The following is a 17,791-nucleotide window of genomic DNA, read 5'->3' as shown; positions in this document are numbered from 1 at the left end:
CAATATCCAAGTTGAAGCAAATACAATTCTTTATCAGAATTTTAAATTCAGAATTAACTTCGATAATATGTAATATAGATTTCACTATTCTAATCTTATAGAACTTTAATCTGAAAGATGTGTATACGCATATATAACAAATATTAGATAAGAAAAAATATTAAACTAAAAAATCTTTTTATTTAATTAAAAAAACATTAATTGAATATTTAAGAAAATAACAATATAAATAATTATCCATAAAAAAGAAAAGTACGAAGAATATCATTGTGCCACACATTTGTGGACAAAAGAATAATATTATTCTTCTCAGACAAGTCTTGAAAATCATGAAAGTACATTTTTATTCTTTTTACGTTGCTGTACAGTCTATTGTTAATTAAGCTAATTAAAACAGAGATTAGAAAGATATTAGAAATTTTCAGCAAAAAATAGTTTAAATGCGAGATAAAAATCTAAGAATTGAATGGATAATTATTTACTATATTTCCATAGTTTTATTAATATTTGTATTATTTTTATAATCACAAGAGCACGAAAGAGATCAATAATATTATTTAATGATTATCAATAATTGCGCATGTATTTTTTAAAAAAACAAAAACAGTATTATGTAAGTATATGTAGGATAGAGCGCGGAAAAGATGATGATATATATATGGCTATAGTTTAAAGTTTAAAGGCTAAAGAAGACTAATAATCTTGTAATTAAAGAAGTCAAAGTTTAGGAACTACAATTCTCAAATAAATATAAACATAATTTCCACAAAAATGTCAATAAGTACTTAAATATTAAATTTTATCAACTTTTCCATAGTCGGCTAAACTATCATAAGTAGAAAATTAAATTGGAAAACAGCTAAAGCGGTTTCTAACTGTTCAGCAATAAATTATCGATAAACACGGTACTGAGAGAGGATGTTTATATCTTACAAGTCGCAATATTTAAACACAGTTTAGTACATATCCATATATGTATATGTATCGTCAATACACATGCTTGACGACACGCGCCATTTTATCGCATGGTCTTCCAAAGTTTATCAAGCCTTCTTGTCGAAATTCGAATAATAAATAATAACGTGCCGGGTGATTTAAAGTCTCTCGTAAATAACAGAATCTATATACGTTGACGACGCACAAACAATTTCCACATAGTTCAAATACAATATAAATGAGATTATATAGACTTAAATTTTTCCATTACATAGAACGATCCATTCTTTTGTTAGTGGTACAAGCGAGATGACGCGATTTAAATGAAAATAGAAAATATACAATGCTGTATATCTCCGAGGCTTCATTCCTAAAAAATTTCTTAAATAAAAAAATTATTAATATATTTATAAATGTAAAATAATTTCCGAATACTTGACAAAACATGAATTGTTCCATGTATTTCAGTGAGTATCAATGTACGAGTGATAGTTTTTTTCTGTATTTAAAAAAAAATAATAATTCAGTTTCCAAATTTATAAAATTATAAAGTTTTTACATTAATTATTTATATTATGAAAAACGCTGTTGGAACGGACTCGTTGATTTATGGCACAAAATATTATCAAAAGTTATGTGGACTTAAAATTACACATTTGTAGAATAAAACTACTTATAAAAGAAACTAATACATTGATACAAACAATATGGCTTACAATGAATAATATTTACAAATTCTAAGTTTCATTTATAAAAAAATACTTTGATTCTATTTCTTACATTATTTGTTGTATTCAAATATATAACATCTCTATATTATAAATCGATAGACTTATAACAAGAGGAAAAAGCACTTATTGCTTATTAATTATAAATGTGAAATAGTATACTCATATTTAATATTATATTCACCATGGAAAATTGGGTATATTATAAGGATGGACGTTATAAAATTATTAAAGTATGTTATATATTTGGGTTTTTTTTCTAAATTCATTTTATAACAGCAAAAATAAATGTTTCCAGAAGAAGAGTATTATTTTATACATCATCTTCATTACAGTCATTCCCACCAAGGATAACAAGCAAAGCCATTATTAAAAGGAATTATTGTAATACATATAAATTGTAATATAAAAAGAGGTACTCTATTTCTTTTTTTTTTATTATTAACGTTTATATATAACCTTTTTTGACAACAGCTGTTCTAATTTTGTCAATGTCTTGCGACAAATAAAAGTTTCGAACAGAATAATATTACCAAGAAAAAATCATTTCATTAATGGCCAATATTCTATTCTTGAATTACAAATTTTATTATTATTCTATTAAGTTCTCTCTCGTATCTCCTTCTTCCTTTCAAAAAAATATACTATTTTTCAGGCACAAGATTATCTTATTTAATTAATTATCCAAGTATTATATTCTTGAACAAAAAACAATCATGATTTTAATAATTTTAACTGATATTCTTTACATTTGTAAATAAATTATAATTTGACATATTTTGTGAAAAAATCTATTTTATATGTCCGTATAATACAAAAATATTTAAAGAAAATTATAGACAAATACAATATATATAAACTAGGCTATACAAAATATAAGATAATAAATAAATTTCTGTCTTGAATACTGTAGCAAATTGAAAATCTTTTAAAATGAGCTTTATATTTATGGCCTTCAATGAATTAATGATTAGGTAAATTATTCTGTTACTGACCAATTAAATTCAACTGTGCATAGAATCGTTGTCATTCATATCATCACTCTCGGATTTTATGTTTTTAATCTCCTCATCATCTTGTTCATCTTGTTCATCCTGATCCGACATCTCTTCCCAATTATCGTCGGATTCGCTGCTCAAATCAACATCGTCTTTGTCAGGACCTTCGTCCGACGAATCTGTGTGTATATATACATGTATATTTTTAATAATGTAATAATGAATAATTTATTTAAATCACAATTTTTTAGATAAACTAACCTGCATCTTGATAAACGAGCAAGCTCTCCTCGATTATGTCCTTATTATTTTCCTCATTAGCTTGAGATATTTGTCCCGTTATGAGGGAAACTCTACCTCTTAATCTTTGTACGGCCGTCAAAAGCATTAATTTCGCATCGATAAAACTTAGAATAGGACTGAGCACCTCCGCGATATCTGGTCGCGACATCAAGTGCGCCGCATGAGTTGTGATCAAGGCTTGCAACCACATCACTGCAATCTTACTCCTAAATATAGACAAAGAAATCACTGTTTTAATTTATAGAAATGTTTTAATGAAATTAGATATGAATTTTATATGATCTCACAAGAAATAAGACTCAGAAAATTTATATATAAAAAAATAGAGCATATAACAGTATAATTACACATATGTTTTGCCTTGCAACATAACGGTTAGTTCCTTGAGCAATGGCGTTATCGCCTGTACTGGTAATTTCGTGATGGTGTTACGAATTACAGATTCGTTCTTTGTGAACAATACCGTCGCCAAAATAGTTCTATCTTTGCTGTTCAATGCTTGCATCAGTAATTGCGTCATATTGGCTCCTTTTGTCGGTATCCTTCCTGGTGTATTCGCATCCGCATTCAAACTAAGATTCTCCAATCTATCTTTTAAGAGTAATTGGGAACCTGAATTGGTCCTATTTCTTTTTAATATCGAGCCTCCTATTCCTACAACAGAAAACATTTCTCTATTTTTCTTCTCTTTATATATTCTTTCTCTTTTATTCTTGTTCATCGATTGACATATTATTGTAATCAATCATTTACTTTCATAATAAACTGAAAAAGGAGAGGAAAAAGAAACAGAAAATATAATTATATAATTAATAAGTCACCTGGTGCAAGATATTTAACATCTTCTTCTATCGAGGTAGGTTTTACTTTAGAAATAGTCTCTTCTTTCCTTTCTTTTGATTTTTTTGTGTCCAACTTTTCCGATCTGATTAAACATTGCACTTTGTCTGAAAAGTCGGGCGTAACATTCTCGAACGTTAAATTCGAGTAACTACCATACGCCAACAACACTTTTTCATCCTCAGTTAGATGGCCTGCTAAAATAGGAATCTGTTGAACAGTCTCTTTCTGATTGACATCTGCTGCAACCGCAATGTTTAGAGATGGTTTCAATGGTTTTGTATGGCCATTTGGTTGATATTTAAACAATTGTGCTTGACCCGACCGAGTAGTGGCTAATACAACAACTTGTTGCGACTCTTCCAGAAGAATCGTTGAAACGGATGTAGCCTCGTCTTGCATGGATAATGTTGCCATCGACGCTTTGTCATTTTTATTCTAAACAGAGAATCAAAAAACGATTTAATTGTAAAATTTATATACATTATAATATTCAAGAAAACTAAATTTGTTATTAAATTTAAGATGAAAGTCCTTACAACAGAACAAAAATTTATTTAAATTTTCTTTTATTGCAGTTTTCTATTTTCAAAGTTAAATTTATATTTTTATATAAATTAAAATAAAAAGAAATAAACTTTATTATATTCCAACAATTTAATTTCGAAGACTTTTCATACCATGCTACTCTTCTATAGGAATTTCCTCCTCAAAATTAAATCAAGTCCTTTACCATTTTATATGCTAGTTACAAATTATATGTTATATTGAGAAGTGAAATTAAATATAACATATACCTTATCTAATGACCATACAGAGAGATAACCATCCGAGCGAGCACCGCTGATTAGGTAACTGATAGACTCGTCTATTTTCACAGTGTGGAGAAAGACGACGTGATTGGCATGTCCGGTAAAGGTGCGAATTAATTGTTTCGTCGTCAAGCTCCACCACTTGATTATCCTCTCCGCAGACAGCAAGGACTTTCCATTAGCCGGAATGGCAAGAGCTGTGACTTTTGCCTTGCCAGATTTCCATTTACACTTGATCCCGTTCTCTTGAAGATTCCATTCCACAATGTGATAGTCATCGGCTGCTGTGATCAATCCGGTGCACGTGGACCAAGCCATCGCTGTGACAGTGGACGAATGACCGTTCTCTAGTGTAACGCTGACATGCGCAGCCGCTATGTCGTACAACATAACTTTCCCGCTAACCGAACCCATCGCCACCACAGACTTGTGCTCGGCATCTTCCGAAACTGACTTTCTTCTGCGTCTCTTCCTCGACGATGGCTTGAGAGGGACATGAAATAAGACGTTTCATATTACACACTTGGAAGAAATAAATATCTCTAAAATGTTTTTCTTTTCGTTTTTATTTCCTTTCTCTAATACTCATATCGAAACCTAAAAATCTCATTGACGAACAGCGAGGGACTTTGCTAAAGCTCTCGAAAGACATCAACGCGCGTTTTTAACATAACCTTTCCAAGAGAGTGGCGTATAGATAAAATTAAAAAAATAAAAAAATAAATAACGTAACGGGAAACACAGGAGGATAAAGATAGGGAAATGATAGTGGACTCGAGAGAAGATCGCGCGCAGCAAACGCGTAAGTCGAGCGAAAGATGAGAAAGAAGGGTGCCGCGGTTTCGAGAGCACATGGTGTCTTACCGATGCATTGCCCGCCGATTGCTGGCTCACGGAGATCCATTCTAGGGCGCTGCACGGCGACGATAAATGTCGATTAGGTGTATATTCGTGCTTCAATCGGCCATTCGTGGTCTCCCAAATCTTCAACTTGCCGTCGTTGCCGCAATGCGCGTAATATTGACCATCCGGAGAGAAAGCGGAACAGCAGGCCGCGTTCGCCATCTTGCTTTGTACTGAAGGAAATGTGTGTGGGTTGTCAGTCGTCAGTGGTTCTCACGCGAATTTTCCGTCTGTGAAAACGCGACAAAAATTTTGGGCGCTTTCCACTGTATATATCACGTGTCCAAGCTGAATTTCCCGCTCGTTATTTAATATTCTGCCTAAAAAAAAAAAAATAGAATTATAAAATACATCTTTTTCATATTATACACTGATGTATAAAATTATGATATATGCAATATTTTCTTGAAATATTGAACACTATCGTAACAATCTTTAATTTACATTTGCTATACATTTATATATATAAATTATCGATTGATATATCGTTTGATCATTTGCTAAAAGTTCTATTGTTGAAACCACGTTGAAACAACAAGTACTCACTCCTATTGTAATAAAGTAAAATTAACAATATATATTTTCTAATGTACTAATTATTGTAACATCCAAGATATATAACAAATACGAAATAATACGAAGACACACATAAAATATGAAATAATACAGAGATATAATAATATAATAATATATATTCGATATATTTTAGTATATCTTTTTCTCTTCTTATAATCTATAGAAATTAAAATTTTTCTTTATTTTATAATTTAAATTTATATAAAATTGAAGGGTTTTTATTTGCTTCTTAAAGCTAAAACAATAGTAGAAATAAACAAAGATATTATATGCAATGAATATATTATCGTGCAACTCAAGTTTTAAACTAAAGACAATCTGTTCGTTTGAATGAATTGATTCCCACAAATAAAAACGTTATAAAAAGATTTTTCAGTCTTTTCATATATGCCACCTGTTTATTCTGCTTTAACATAATAAAGCATCGTTATATATATCACTTTAATTTATAAAATTAATTTATTATTTATTATTAATTTATTATATTATTATTATTAAATAATTATTGATAAATGTTTATATAACATAATGTTAAATATATAATTGTTTAATAAAAGTATTTTTGTGCTTTGTTATGAATTATATTTTATATATAAGTCTTTAGCTTTATTATAATAATTTTTGTAGTTTTGTCACTATATATAAAATACATTTTATTTCGTAAATATATAATATACATATCCGGTACGCGTTTACCTGATGGCTTTGTTCGTGTCCGACGCATTCTCTGTATCAGGTAAAAAAATATTCTTTCCCTTTCCTATTCATCGTTCATCCCTTTTTCAGTGCCATTCAAATCGTCGAAAAAGTCTGCATTCGTCCATTTCATACCTGGATCATACCTATATTCAAACCATATAATCGAGTCACAACTAAATAGTGGAGAATTTGATGCTTTGCGTCTTATTTTTTATTTATTCGCGACTTATTAATTAATATTTGCACACATTGGTCCTGTCACCGTGACTAAATAGTATAAACTGTATACTTGGTTCCAGACAACAGACAACAGAAAAAATGAACTATAATAGGGGAATCTTGGTAGAAGAGGAAGAAAATCAGATAGTTCCTAACAGAGCTAAACAATTTTATTTACTAAAAGAGGATAATGGTATGTATGTACTTCCAGCATAGATCATTAAAAAATATTACAAATCAATCAACGAAAATCTTTTATATCGTGAACGTTCGAATATTTGTTTGTTAGCAAAAATTCTTGATTTTATAGATAAAATCACTTAAGTTTATGATTTTAGATATATTTATTATACACGAAATTGTGCAAAACACACACATTTTTACATTCGTCTTGCGAAGGCACACAGCTATAAACTTTTTGTTACAAAACGATGAAACAAATATCATGAAGAAATAATTAAAATTATATGTTTACAGAAAAGACAATGGTTGTAGAACCGTTGATGGAATTGGGAATTATACTCTCAAAGCAAAACCAAAATCCCGAATCTGCTGAGTCTACTGTTAGAAAACGTCGAAATGTAACTAAAGATGAACCATATTCCCAGACTAATTCTGAATATACAAAAGAACAGTTAAATCATGTAAAAAGGTAGATATTTTAATGCTCAGACTATTTTTTAACAGTTCCAACAGATTTCTGAAATATTTATTTGTTTGTATTATGATTGTTTTAAATTGTTTAATACTTGTATAAAATATACTTCTCTTTTACAAGGACATTAATTATTTCAGGGTAAAGAAATGCGAGAATTATTATGAGATCTTAGAAGTCAGCAAAGATGCTACAGGCAATGACATTATAGAAGCTTATAAGAGATTAGCCTTTCAATTACATCCTGACAAAAATAAAGCACCAGGTGCTGTTAAAGCTTTTAAAGGTAAGTTTACTCTATATAATTTACAATAAAGGATTATTTATATCAAATTAATACATTTAAGTGAAAAATCTGTTTATTCTCTTACAGCTATTGGTAAAGCGGTTGCCATTCTTATTGATCCGGAGCAGCGGAAACAATACTATAATGACATGTATGGTCTTGAAAAAGAGAGAATGCAAAATGCACATACCAATTCTCAGGTAGAGTAGAACAGCATTTGCACTTCCAGGACAATTTCAATGTTTATTTATAACATATAACATTTTACAGCAAACAAATAGATATTCCCGATCAAATAGATGTATCCAACTTCTTAAAATGTTATCAATATTGCTTTTATTGTCATATATGTTATATATGACAAGTAGTTTTTCCACATATGACAATCCCATTAACAAAACTATTGATAATACTGAACCAGAATATAGTCTGTATAAAAATAAGTAAGTATAATTAATGTCATTTAAACATACTGGGAATTATAGATATAATTTTCTTCTCAAAAAAACTTTTCTTCTCTTCTACAGAATGTATTGTGTGGCCAGAAAAACTAACTATACTTCAGAAAAATATACTGTTACATATTATGTTAAAGAGAACTTTCACTACAAAGATGAAGATAGTTTAAAGGCGATGGAATTTTTCATTATGGAGAAGTACGTCGAGAATTTAAGACAAGAATGCATCAAACAGCATATTTTCAGTATGTATATAGTAATTTCTTTATCTTTCTTTCTGATATATCCGACATTTTTTATTGCTGTTACAAGTTACAGTTATATAACTTTCTTTAACATTCAAGACTTGAAAAAAATTTTTATTATTTTTTTCTAGAACAAAAAATAATAAAACAAAAAATGAAATCCAATAATCCGGAAGATGTTATGCATTTGAAAACTATAAATCTCACAATGCCTTACTGTCAGAGATATGAAGAAATGACAGGACACAATGCGATAAATATGAATTAAATTGTTAATTTATGCATGTGAGATGTATAAAGATATAAGTATATTTATATAATTATCTTTGGATATATATGACAAAAATTTGGCATATAAAATTCACTTACATTTATCACAGGTAATATATGATGACACAATAGATAAGAATATTCCCTCTCTGACTTCGTAAGGTCTTCCGCAAGATTGATTCAAAGATCTCTACTTGAAGATTTCATTCTACAATGTGACAGTTGTCAACTGCGATCAATCTGTCACACATTGACCAAGCCATCGCTATAATAGTGACCAAATGACCATTCTTCAATATAATCTTGATGTGCACGGTTGCTATAGAATAACTTTCCCGCTAACTGAAGCCATCGCTACCACAGACTTGTGCTCGGCCTCTTCTGAAATTAACTTTCTCTTGCATCTCTTCCTCGACGATGGCTTGAGAGAGAAACATGGAAGAAGACGTTTTATATTACACACTTGAGAAAAATAAATATTTCTACAGTATTTTTCTTCTCATTTCTTTCCTTTCTCTAATACTCATATCGAAATCTAAAAATCTCATTGACGAACAGCGAGAGACTTTGCTAAAGATCTCAAAAAACACCAATGCGCGTTTTTAACATAACCTTTCAAAGAGAGTGACGTATAGATAATTTAAAAACAAAATAACATAAACAGGAAACACTTTCGTAAGGATAGAGATTGAAAATGTCGTGGATTCAAGAGAGAATCGTGTGTAGCAAATAAATAGAGCGAAAAATGAGAAAGAAGAGAACCGTGGTTTACCGATGCGTTGTCCTCTTTTTTTTAGCTCATGAAGATCGATCCTAGAACGCTGCACAGCAACAATAAATGCCGATTAGGTCCTCGTGTTTCAACCAGGCATTCGCGATCTGTCATCGCCGTAATCGCGTAATATTAACCATTCGGAGAAAAAGAAACGGAACTGCAGGCTCACGCTCTCCATTTTATTTGTTTTGAAACGTCATAAATATCAGTGGTTCTCACGTGACTCTCTATCCGTCCGTGAAAACGCGGCGAAAGATAAAATTTCACGGAAAACACTCCATCTGACGGCCAATCCGCGTTGAACAAGTATATGCGCGATAGTTGAGCACGTTTCGATATTTCGGAACTTTGGATCCGAATAAATTTTTGCGAAAGTTTTCCTCTCCGATTACGCGCGCGCGTGTACAATTTGTGACTTGTGACTTGTGACCTCGCACCGTCCCCCACCCCCCACCGCCGCGCCACATTCCGATCCCACCTCGCTCTACCGCTCTACCCCCACCATTCCCCCACTCTTCTCTCTCCCTACTCCCTACTACGCACGCGAGACGCGAGCTCGCCGGCGCGCTGCGCGCGCACCGCGCACCCCCACTCCTCACTTGCGCGACGCGCGACGGCCGACGGCGCGACCGCGCGACTGAAATTGGTAACACTGCGTACTGTGTATGAGTGTGTGCGATGCTGCAACTGTGCGTGTGTATGACATATGTATACGCACGACGTATGTACACGTACGATTCGTTTATTCGATTTTTTTATTCGTTTGGCCGAAATATCGCAGCTGATCGCAGATGATGAATTGACGTGATGGCTCGTTCGTTCGTGTCCCTCGCATCCAGTACTCAATCACATCCGGCCATTCGATCGTATTGATATTCATGACGTGTGATCGAGTCACACGTTACGGCGGAGAGAGTGTGTGAATTAAAACCCTTCGCGACTTACTGAACCATTTTTGCCCTGTCACCGTGACCGAATAATATAAAACAACTGTAACTTGGACTCCCGTACGACGTACAAGATGGACAGCAATAAGGACGAGGCGGAGCGATGCACGGAACTCGCGGAACGATATGTGCGAGAGAGAAAATACGAGGAGGCCGAGAAGTTTATCCGCAAAGCCCAGAAACTTTATCCGACGAAGAAGGCTGAGGGTACGTGCGACTTCCAGCGAAACCGTACATCGTTAAACGATGATAAATAAATAAACAACGAGAATCTTTCGTATTGTGCACGTTTGTACTGTTTGTGTCTCAACAAAATTTCTTGATATATTTATTACAGACGAAATCGCACACATAATTTTTACATCCGTCTTGCGAAAGCACAGCTTCTGTAAACTTTTTTTTGTTGGAGAGCGATGGAACAAGTGTCATGAAGGTATAATCAAATAATTATATATTTATAGAATTGTTGGCGGAAGTGACGATACTCTCAAAGCAAAACCAAAAACCCGAGTCTGCTGAGCCTACTGTTAGAAAACGCCAAAATGTAACTAAAGATGGAACACATTCCCAAACTAATTCTGAATATACGAAAGAACAGTTGGATCATGTCAAAAGGTAGATACTTTAACGGTCAGACTGTTTTAACGGTTCCAACAGATGAAACATTTATTTGTTTATATTATGATTGTTTTAAATTGTTGAATACTTGTACAAAATAAATATACTTCTCTTCTACAAGGACATTAATTATTTCAGGATAAAGAAATGCAAGGATTATTATGAGATTTTAGGAGTCAACAAAGATGCTACAGACAGCGACATTAAAAAAGCTTATAAGAAATTAGCCCTTCAATTACATCCTGACAAAAATAAAGCACCAGGTGCTGCTGAAGCTTTTAAAGGTAAATTTACTCTATATAGTTGTAAAAAGAATTATTTATATCAAATACATTTAAGTGAAAAATCTGTTTATTCTCTTACAGCTATTGGTAACGCGGTTGCCATTCTTATTGATGCGGAGAAGCGGAAACAATATGACATGTATGGTCCTGAAGAAGAGCGAATGCAAAGTGCGCAACACCGCCAAGGTCATACACATTATAATTATACGCGTGGATTTGAAGGTAAAGAAAAAAGAGACATTAAATTAGAAAGTATTACAAATTTATGCATTAGAAAGTAATGATAAATTAAAATATCTGTGTATCTTTTTAGCTGATATCACAGCTGAGGAGTTATTTAACATGTTCTTTGGCGTTGGCTTTCCACAACAAGAATTTTATATGCGTCGGCCAGGTGGCAGATGGATGAGGCAACAAGAGCAAGCGCAACATACCCATTCTCAGGTAGAGTAGAACATCATTTGTGTTGGAGAAATTTTCACACTGTTTATTTATAATGTAACATATGATATTTTACAGCAAGCAAATGGATATACTACATTTCTTCAAATGTTACCAGTTTTATTACTAATATTGTTAACTATGATGAGCAGTTTTTTCATATCTGATCCAGTATATAGTCTGCATTCAAATTCGTAAGTATAATCAATGGCATTTGAACTTAACTAGAAATCATTGTATACAATAAAATACACATGTAATGTAACTTTCTTTTTATCTTCAGGAAATATTCTGTGGCGAGAACAACTCAAGGTTCACAAATTACATATTATGTTAAAGAGAACTTTCACAGTGAATATCAAGGCAGTTTACGTAGGCTAGAAATTTCAATTGAAGAAGAGTACTTTAATAACTTAAGACAAGCTTGTGCCAGAGAGAAGAATTACAGTATGTATATAGAAGTATTTCTTTTTCTATAAACATTCAAAAGATTTGAAAGAGAAAATATTATATTTGTAAATATTATTATTTCCTAGGGGAAGCCATGATGTGGAAAGCCCGTAATTTCGGAGATCATGATTTATACCTGAAAGCTAAAAATCTCGAAATGCCTTCATGTAAAAGATTACAAGAACTGCAAGAGAGAGTCTGATAGGCGAAAAATGTGAATTAAATAGAAGTCTATTGTAGATAGATGTATATTTATATATATAATTGTCTTTGGATGTGATGAAAATTTGGCATATAAAATGCAATTACATATATCATGTTTCTATACATCCAGAGGGTAAATCGTGTATTTCAAAGTCCACACAGAGAATACATGTTTGGACTACTTTTTAGCTGTTTATTCTATGTATAAATTGTAAATTGCATAATGCATGATCGATTGTGCAATGTGAATGAAGTTTTAATCTTTAGTTGGACTCGCACGAGTGAAGATACATACAAGAAAATTTCTCTGCTTTCATAGTTCCTACAATCTCTTTAAACGCATGTGTGTATATATGTACATACACACACACACACACATGATACTTATAAATTTATTATCTAAAAATTATATATATAAATATATAAATATATATTGAGAAAACAATATATACTCCTTCAACTTTTCATACACAAACTGATGATAGTGAAACATCCTTAGAAATATTATAGTCATTCTGAACACTCTTATTTATAATGAGTAAAATGAAAGCCTAGTACTTTCGTTAGTACGACCACACAAATCATTTAGATGAATATATGTATATAAATTCACAAATTTGCGAGTCCACAATTTATTTCGTAATAATATTACAATGCCTTTTCCAATTGTAATTAAGAAAGTAAATCTATGTCAGTTATTCATATTTACACTTGAAATGTTAAAATACAGTGGCCTATTAGTGTATGCATTTTTGGCAATTTTTAAAGATAAAAAAATTTATAGTTATATAATTTAACACAAGGAAAAAGAAAGAATAAAATTCGACAAGGTTGTATCTGGATATTTATCCTCAATCAATTAGCTATCTTTTTTAGTCTTAATTTTTATATAGAGTTTTGATTATTGATTTCACAAACACAAAATTTAAGTAATATTTTAAATATAAATTTATAGATAATTTAATTGTCAAATTGTAATTGCTTTTCACTTAAATTATACTTGTCTCGACATTTCTTTTATCAGTTTTATAATCATAGAGAATATAGTAGAGAATGTATACATATATATGTACATTGATAATATACACATGTATGTAATATTATTCAAATTAAGTTTATCATAATTATAAGTAAAAGTATAACATTTTAATATATATTTCCGATGAATTCTTGTATTTATTTGAATTATATAATAGAATTATATAAAGATAAAATTTTGCGATATTTGTGTAAAAGTTTATTCAAGTTAGTACATGGGGTAAACTTTTTCCTATTCTATTTTGATTTGGTTTTTATTAGATGTTGGTAGTAGATTTTCTCAATAACTTATGAAATTGAGATGAAAAAATTCGTTCTAATAGCAAAGCAATTTGAAAGATATTTGATGTTTCATATTTCTTATGCATTGTAAAAAATTGATCAAATTAAAGTAACGAGTTTTAAGAATATTTGAGGTTTCAAGTGTAAATGATGTTAAATCTCAGTGTTGATAATAATGTGTGTTTTTAATATATAATTACAAATTGTGCAATTTATTATATAAATTTAGTTATAGTTTATTAATATTTTATTAACGGTTTTTAGCATAAATATATTTGATAGAAATATAAATTATATATAAAAAAAATTTTTTCCCCCTTTAGTTAATAATATATAATTTAAACTTTTATATATATATTTATATACAATTAAACATAAAATTTGTATATAATTTCTCAAAAAAGCTGCCATATGACAAGTGAAATATTAAGGCTAATACACACGTAGCGACAGACGCAAAGCAACTGTATATGTACATTCAGTGAGAATCACTGGTCAAATGCTGAGATTGGGAAAATACTTTACTAGTGTCGATTATAACCTATAATCTGCAATTTTATGCTATTATTTATACGTGGCCTAAGATATTTTCTGCCTCAAAATAAGATGAGGTAAGTGCAAGAATGGCACTTATTATAATTTGATAATAGTAATCCGCAAAAACTTCATAACAAATGTTAAATAATCATAATTACAGATGTGACATGATATCTGCTTGAGGGGAGCCTCGCCAAATTAATTCCAGAAATAACAACAATCTTTAAAGTGACAACTTGATTATTTCTCGTCGTTGCCGTCTCTCATCATTCAGAAATATGTCGGGAAAAGGGAAGCAGAGTTCGAAGAAGGCTATTGTCAAGTCAGTACGCGAATCTGGAAAGACTGCACAGTCTTCGCTGGTAAACACTGACACAAGTTCCGAGACGCCAGAGCCAACGACGTCTCAAGCAATTTTAAAGACTGTTGACAACAATCAAAATCTGCCAACATATACCAACATCCTGAAACGCACAGCAGAAAAAGGTGCGGGCATGGAAGATCTCGACACACTGCAATTGGAACTCGAGACGCTCCTGTCAGCTGTCGTTGTAAGGTATCGCACTCTTCAAGAGGAGATCACCAACTTGTCGTCGGCAGAAGAACGTAGAGACAGACGCTCGAAGAGCGGAAAGAGCGTGCCTCTGCTCAACAAGAAGGTGCGCGAGGAAAAGTTTAAGCCAAAGGAGGTGAATACCAAAAGTCAGTCGCCTCTGTACACGAAACTCTACACGCAGAGAGCAGTAAGAAGTTCAGCCAGTCAGATAGCATCAAATGCACAAGAAATTGCGAGGATAGAGGGATCCAAGTCGGATGCGCCAAAGCTGCTTTTACCGAAAAACGATACGCCCAACAAGTTCTGGGCATCGGTGGATCCTTATTGCACCGACATTATGCCCGATGATATTAAATTGTTGGAGGAATTGATTGCCACGCACGGTAATATAAGTGAATTCAAAAAGATCCCACCTCTGGGCCGTCATTATAGCTTAATGTGGGCGCATAACGATTTGTTGCAAGAGGAAGAAGCGGCCAATCCGAACAGGGAAAAGAGAAAGAATCGTACAGACATGTCCCATTTGATATCCAAAAGCGATAAGAAAACTAACGGTATCGCGGGACCCCTCACTCAGCGACTGGTCTCTGCGCTTCTGGAGGAGAAGGTATACATCGGAAATAATAATACAGAGAATAAATTATTCCGCGATGGAGACTCGCCTGTTTTGCGGGATCTGACAATTCACAATTCCATTAACTTGGAGTTACGAATGCATAAGGAATTGGTCGAGCAGGGAATCTTGGAACCCGATGCACAGAAAAAGAATCAAGAGGATGATGAGATTCTCATAGAGATTAAAAGATGTCAACAGGAACTTTCTGCAGTGTCCAATCACAATGTTATACAGTTGAAGAGATTGTTAAATCTAGCCCAGGAGGAAAGTAAAAGGCAAGCGTTGAAACGGAAAATTAGCATCGTGGACAACGAAGTGATAGAGCATTATAAAAAATTAACTAAAGTCAAACAGAATAAAGAATCCTTAACAAAAAAAGATCAGGAGAAAGCATTGGCATGTCTACAGGAAAGAGAGAATCTTTTGGAACAATTAAATACCAAATAATCTAGTAGAATTTAGAAGTTTTACACAGCAGAGGAATGGAATAATTTAAGAGTATTTCTTAAAAACATATATATATATATATATATATATATATATATATATATATATATATATGTTTAAGAAATATGTTTGAACATATATAATAGTACAGTCACACTATAATATAGATTTTAAAGTCTTCATCAATCTGTCATAAGAAATATTCAATATGTGTGAGTACGATAATACTCTGCATTATCAGATTATGTAAATTGTTAATTTTTTGTATTAAAAAATATATAGATATATAGAAATTGTATAACACGATGAAAATTAAGCTACACAATATAAAGTTAAAATTCTCATGTTACACATACTATTGACCAAATTGAACGTATAATTTTCTCAGCACATATAATGTTGTGAGATTCTAATGCAGAGAGAAGTTTGAGTCTGAATAATATTGGAAACAAGATTTTTTTTTATTGAAAACATGAATTTGTCATTTTGCAGGAGCTATATTATGCAATCAATAATTGCCAAATGAGAGAGAAAGAATTACGAGAACTTATTATATAATACTCACAGTTTCATCTTTTATTTAAAAGTAATTCTTCATTGTACTAATTTTTATTGATATTTTATTGATATTCCATTACATGTCAATCATTCTTCCTTTAATTTAGAGATTTTTAATATAGAGTTTTGTATAATATAGAGTTTATAAATGAAATATTATATGTATTCACATATGTATATATTTAAAATTTATGCCTACACACACATGTATTTTGCACACACAAAAGTAAATTTAATAATAATCTATTTTGAACAGTGTGGAACATACAAATTATATGTATTCTAACATGTATAAGTATGTATATGTGTGAGGATCGATGTAAGAAGTAATTGTAAGATTCATTTTACATCAGTGACTTTAATTCGACATATTGTTATATTCATAATGATTTTTGAATTGCTTAATTTTTTTTATCATTGTAAACGATATAACATTTCATTGTAAACGATATAACATCATGCATATATACAATTTAGATTAAATGCATTTAAATAGTTTCGAGCCTTTAGTGTATAATCACAATTTAGTTAATCATTTATGGAAAATTTCTACTACAGTCATAATTGAGTATATATTATGGCAGTTTTGTAAAATATAACACCAGGCATCTTTAAACTCTAATAAAGCTGTACATATCTGCGAGTCTTGATTAATAAAGCAAAAAAATTAAAAAAGAATTTTATTTGTTGATCTCTCAAATATAATGTGCACGTTGCTTATATACATACCAATGAATAACTCGTTGCTTAGAACATGGACTGCTAAAAAATTTGATTATATAATTAAATATGTAGATATATCTTAATTAAAAATAAATTCTTAATATATATAAATATATATATATAATTGCTAAAATAAGATTATAGCTATATTTTGATCAGTTTATCTTCTTCATTTTTGTGAATACGTTTCATGGAAGCTTTAAAAGACAAAATTTTACATTTAAAAAATATTTAATTACTCGAGAGTAATAATTATTATATATTATACAAAAAAGTTTAATTTACAATCGTATATAAGAGCAGATTCGATTTATTTTTCGAAACTATGCAACATCTTCGAATTTAGAGAGGCGGCAGAAAAGGAAATTGTGTAAACAAGTATTTATA

The 17,791-nt window shown here is 31.2% G+C and overlaps 4 protein-coding genes across 5 annotated transcripts; 3 read left to right on the top strand and 1 right to left on the bottom strand.

Annotated features, from left to right (window-relative positions):
- Positions 1-1,815: 1,815 nt before the first annotated feature.
- LOC145941683 (WD repeat-containing protein 43) lies at positions 1,816-10,146 on the bottom strand. 2 transcript variants are annotated; one of them, XM_083047923.1, is made up of 10 exons: positions 9,701-10,146; positions 9,028-9,349; positions 8,146-8,384; positions 6,793-6,938; positions 5,482-5,840; positions 4,603-5,100; positions 3,787-4,243; positions 3,313-3,619; positions 2,924-3,171; positions 1,816-2,841 (listed from the first exon to the last, which is right to left on the bottom strand). In XM_083047923.1, the coding sequence occupies exons 5-10, from the start codon at positions 5,680-5,682 to the stop codon at positions 2,669-2,671; spliced, it is 1,884 nt and encodes a 627-aa protein (XP_082904049.1). In that variant the 5' UTR covers positions 5,683-5,840; positions 6,793-6,938; positions 8,146-8,384; positions 9,028-9,349; positions 9,701-10,146; the 3' UTR covers positions 1,816-2,668. The 2 variants fall into 2 exon arrangements, with proteins under 2 accessions (XP_082904049.1, XP_082904050.1); XM_083047924.1 differs by lacking the exon at positions 8,146-8,384.
- LOC145941513 (dnaJ homolog subfamily B member 14-like) lies at positions 7,497-8,164 on the top strand. The gene is made up of 3 exons (XM_083047622.1): positions 7,497-7,666; positions 7,810-7,955; positions 8,043-8,164. Exons 1-3 carry the CDS (start codon positions 7,500-7,502, stop codon positions 8,162-8,164), a joined length of 435 nt encoding a protein of 144 aa, XP_082903748.1. The 5' UTR covers positions 7,497-7,499.
- A 210-nt stretch (positions 10,147-10,356) lies between the features above and the next one.
- LOC145941705 (dnaJ homolog subfamily B member 12) lies at positions 10,357-13,803 on the top strand. Its single transcript, XM_083047966.1, has 8 exons — positions 10,357-10,857; positions 11,112-11,265; positions 11,407-11,552; positions 11,634-11,774; positions 11,866-11,996; positions 12,072-12,187; positions 12,277-12,440; positions 12,530-13,803. The coding sequence occupies exons 1-8, from the start codon at positions 10,725-10,727 to the stop codon at positions 12,643-12,645; spliced, it is 1,101 nt and encodes a 366-aa protein (XP_082904092.1). The 5' UTR covers positions 10,357-10,724; the 3' UTR covers positions 12,646-13,803.
- Positions 13,804-14,330: 527 nt separating this feature from the next.
- Positions 14,331-17,359, top strand: Ada3 (transcriptional adaptor 3). The gene is made up of 2 exons (XM_083047949.1): positions 14,331-14,578; positions 14,665-17,359. The coding sequence occupies exon 2, from the start codon at positions 14,783-14,785 to the stop codon at positions 16,121-16,123; it is 1,341 nt and encodes a 446-aa protein (XP_082904075.1). The 5' UTR covers positions 14,331-14,578; positions 14,665-14,782; the 3' UTR covers positions 16,124-17,359.
- The last annotated feature ends 432 nt before the right edge of the window (positions 17,360-17,791 follow it).

The sequence above is a fragment of the Prenolepis imparis genome, unplaced genomic scaffold (genome assembly GCF_030444845.1).
Source record: "Prenolepis imparis isolate NDT839.2.m4 unplaced genomic scaffold, iyPreImpa1.0 SCAF_10, whole genome shotgun sequence".
NCBI lineage: Eukaryota > Metazoa > Arthropoda > Insecta > Hymenoptera > Formicidae > Prenolepis > Prenolepis imparis.
Note: the sequence above shows the minus strand (reverse complement) of the source record. Positions and strands in the feature narration are given on the sequence as shown.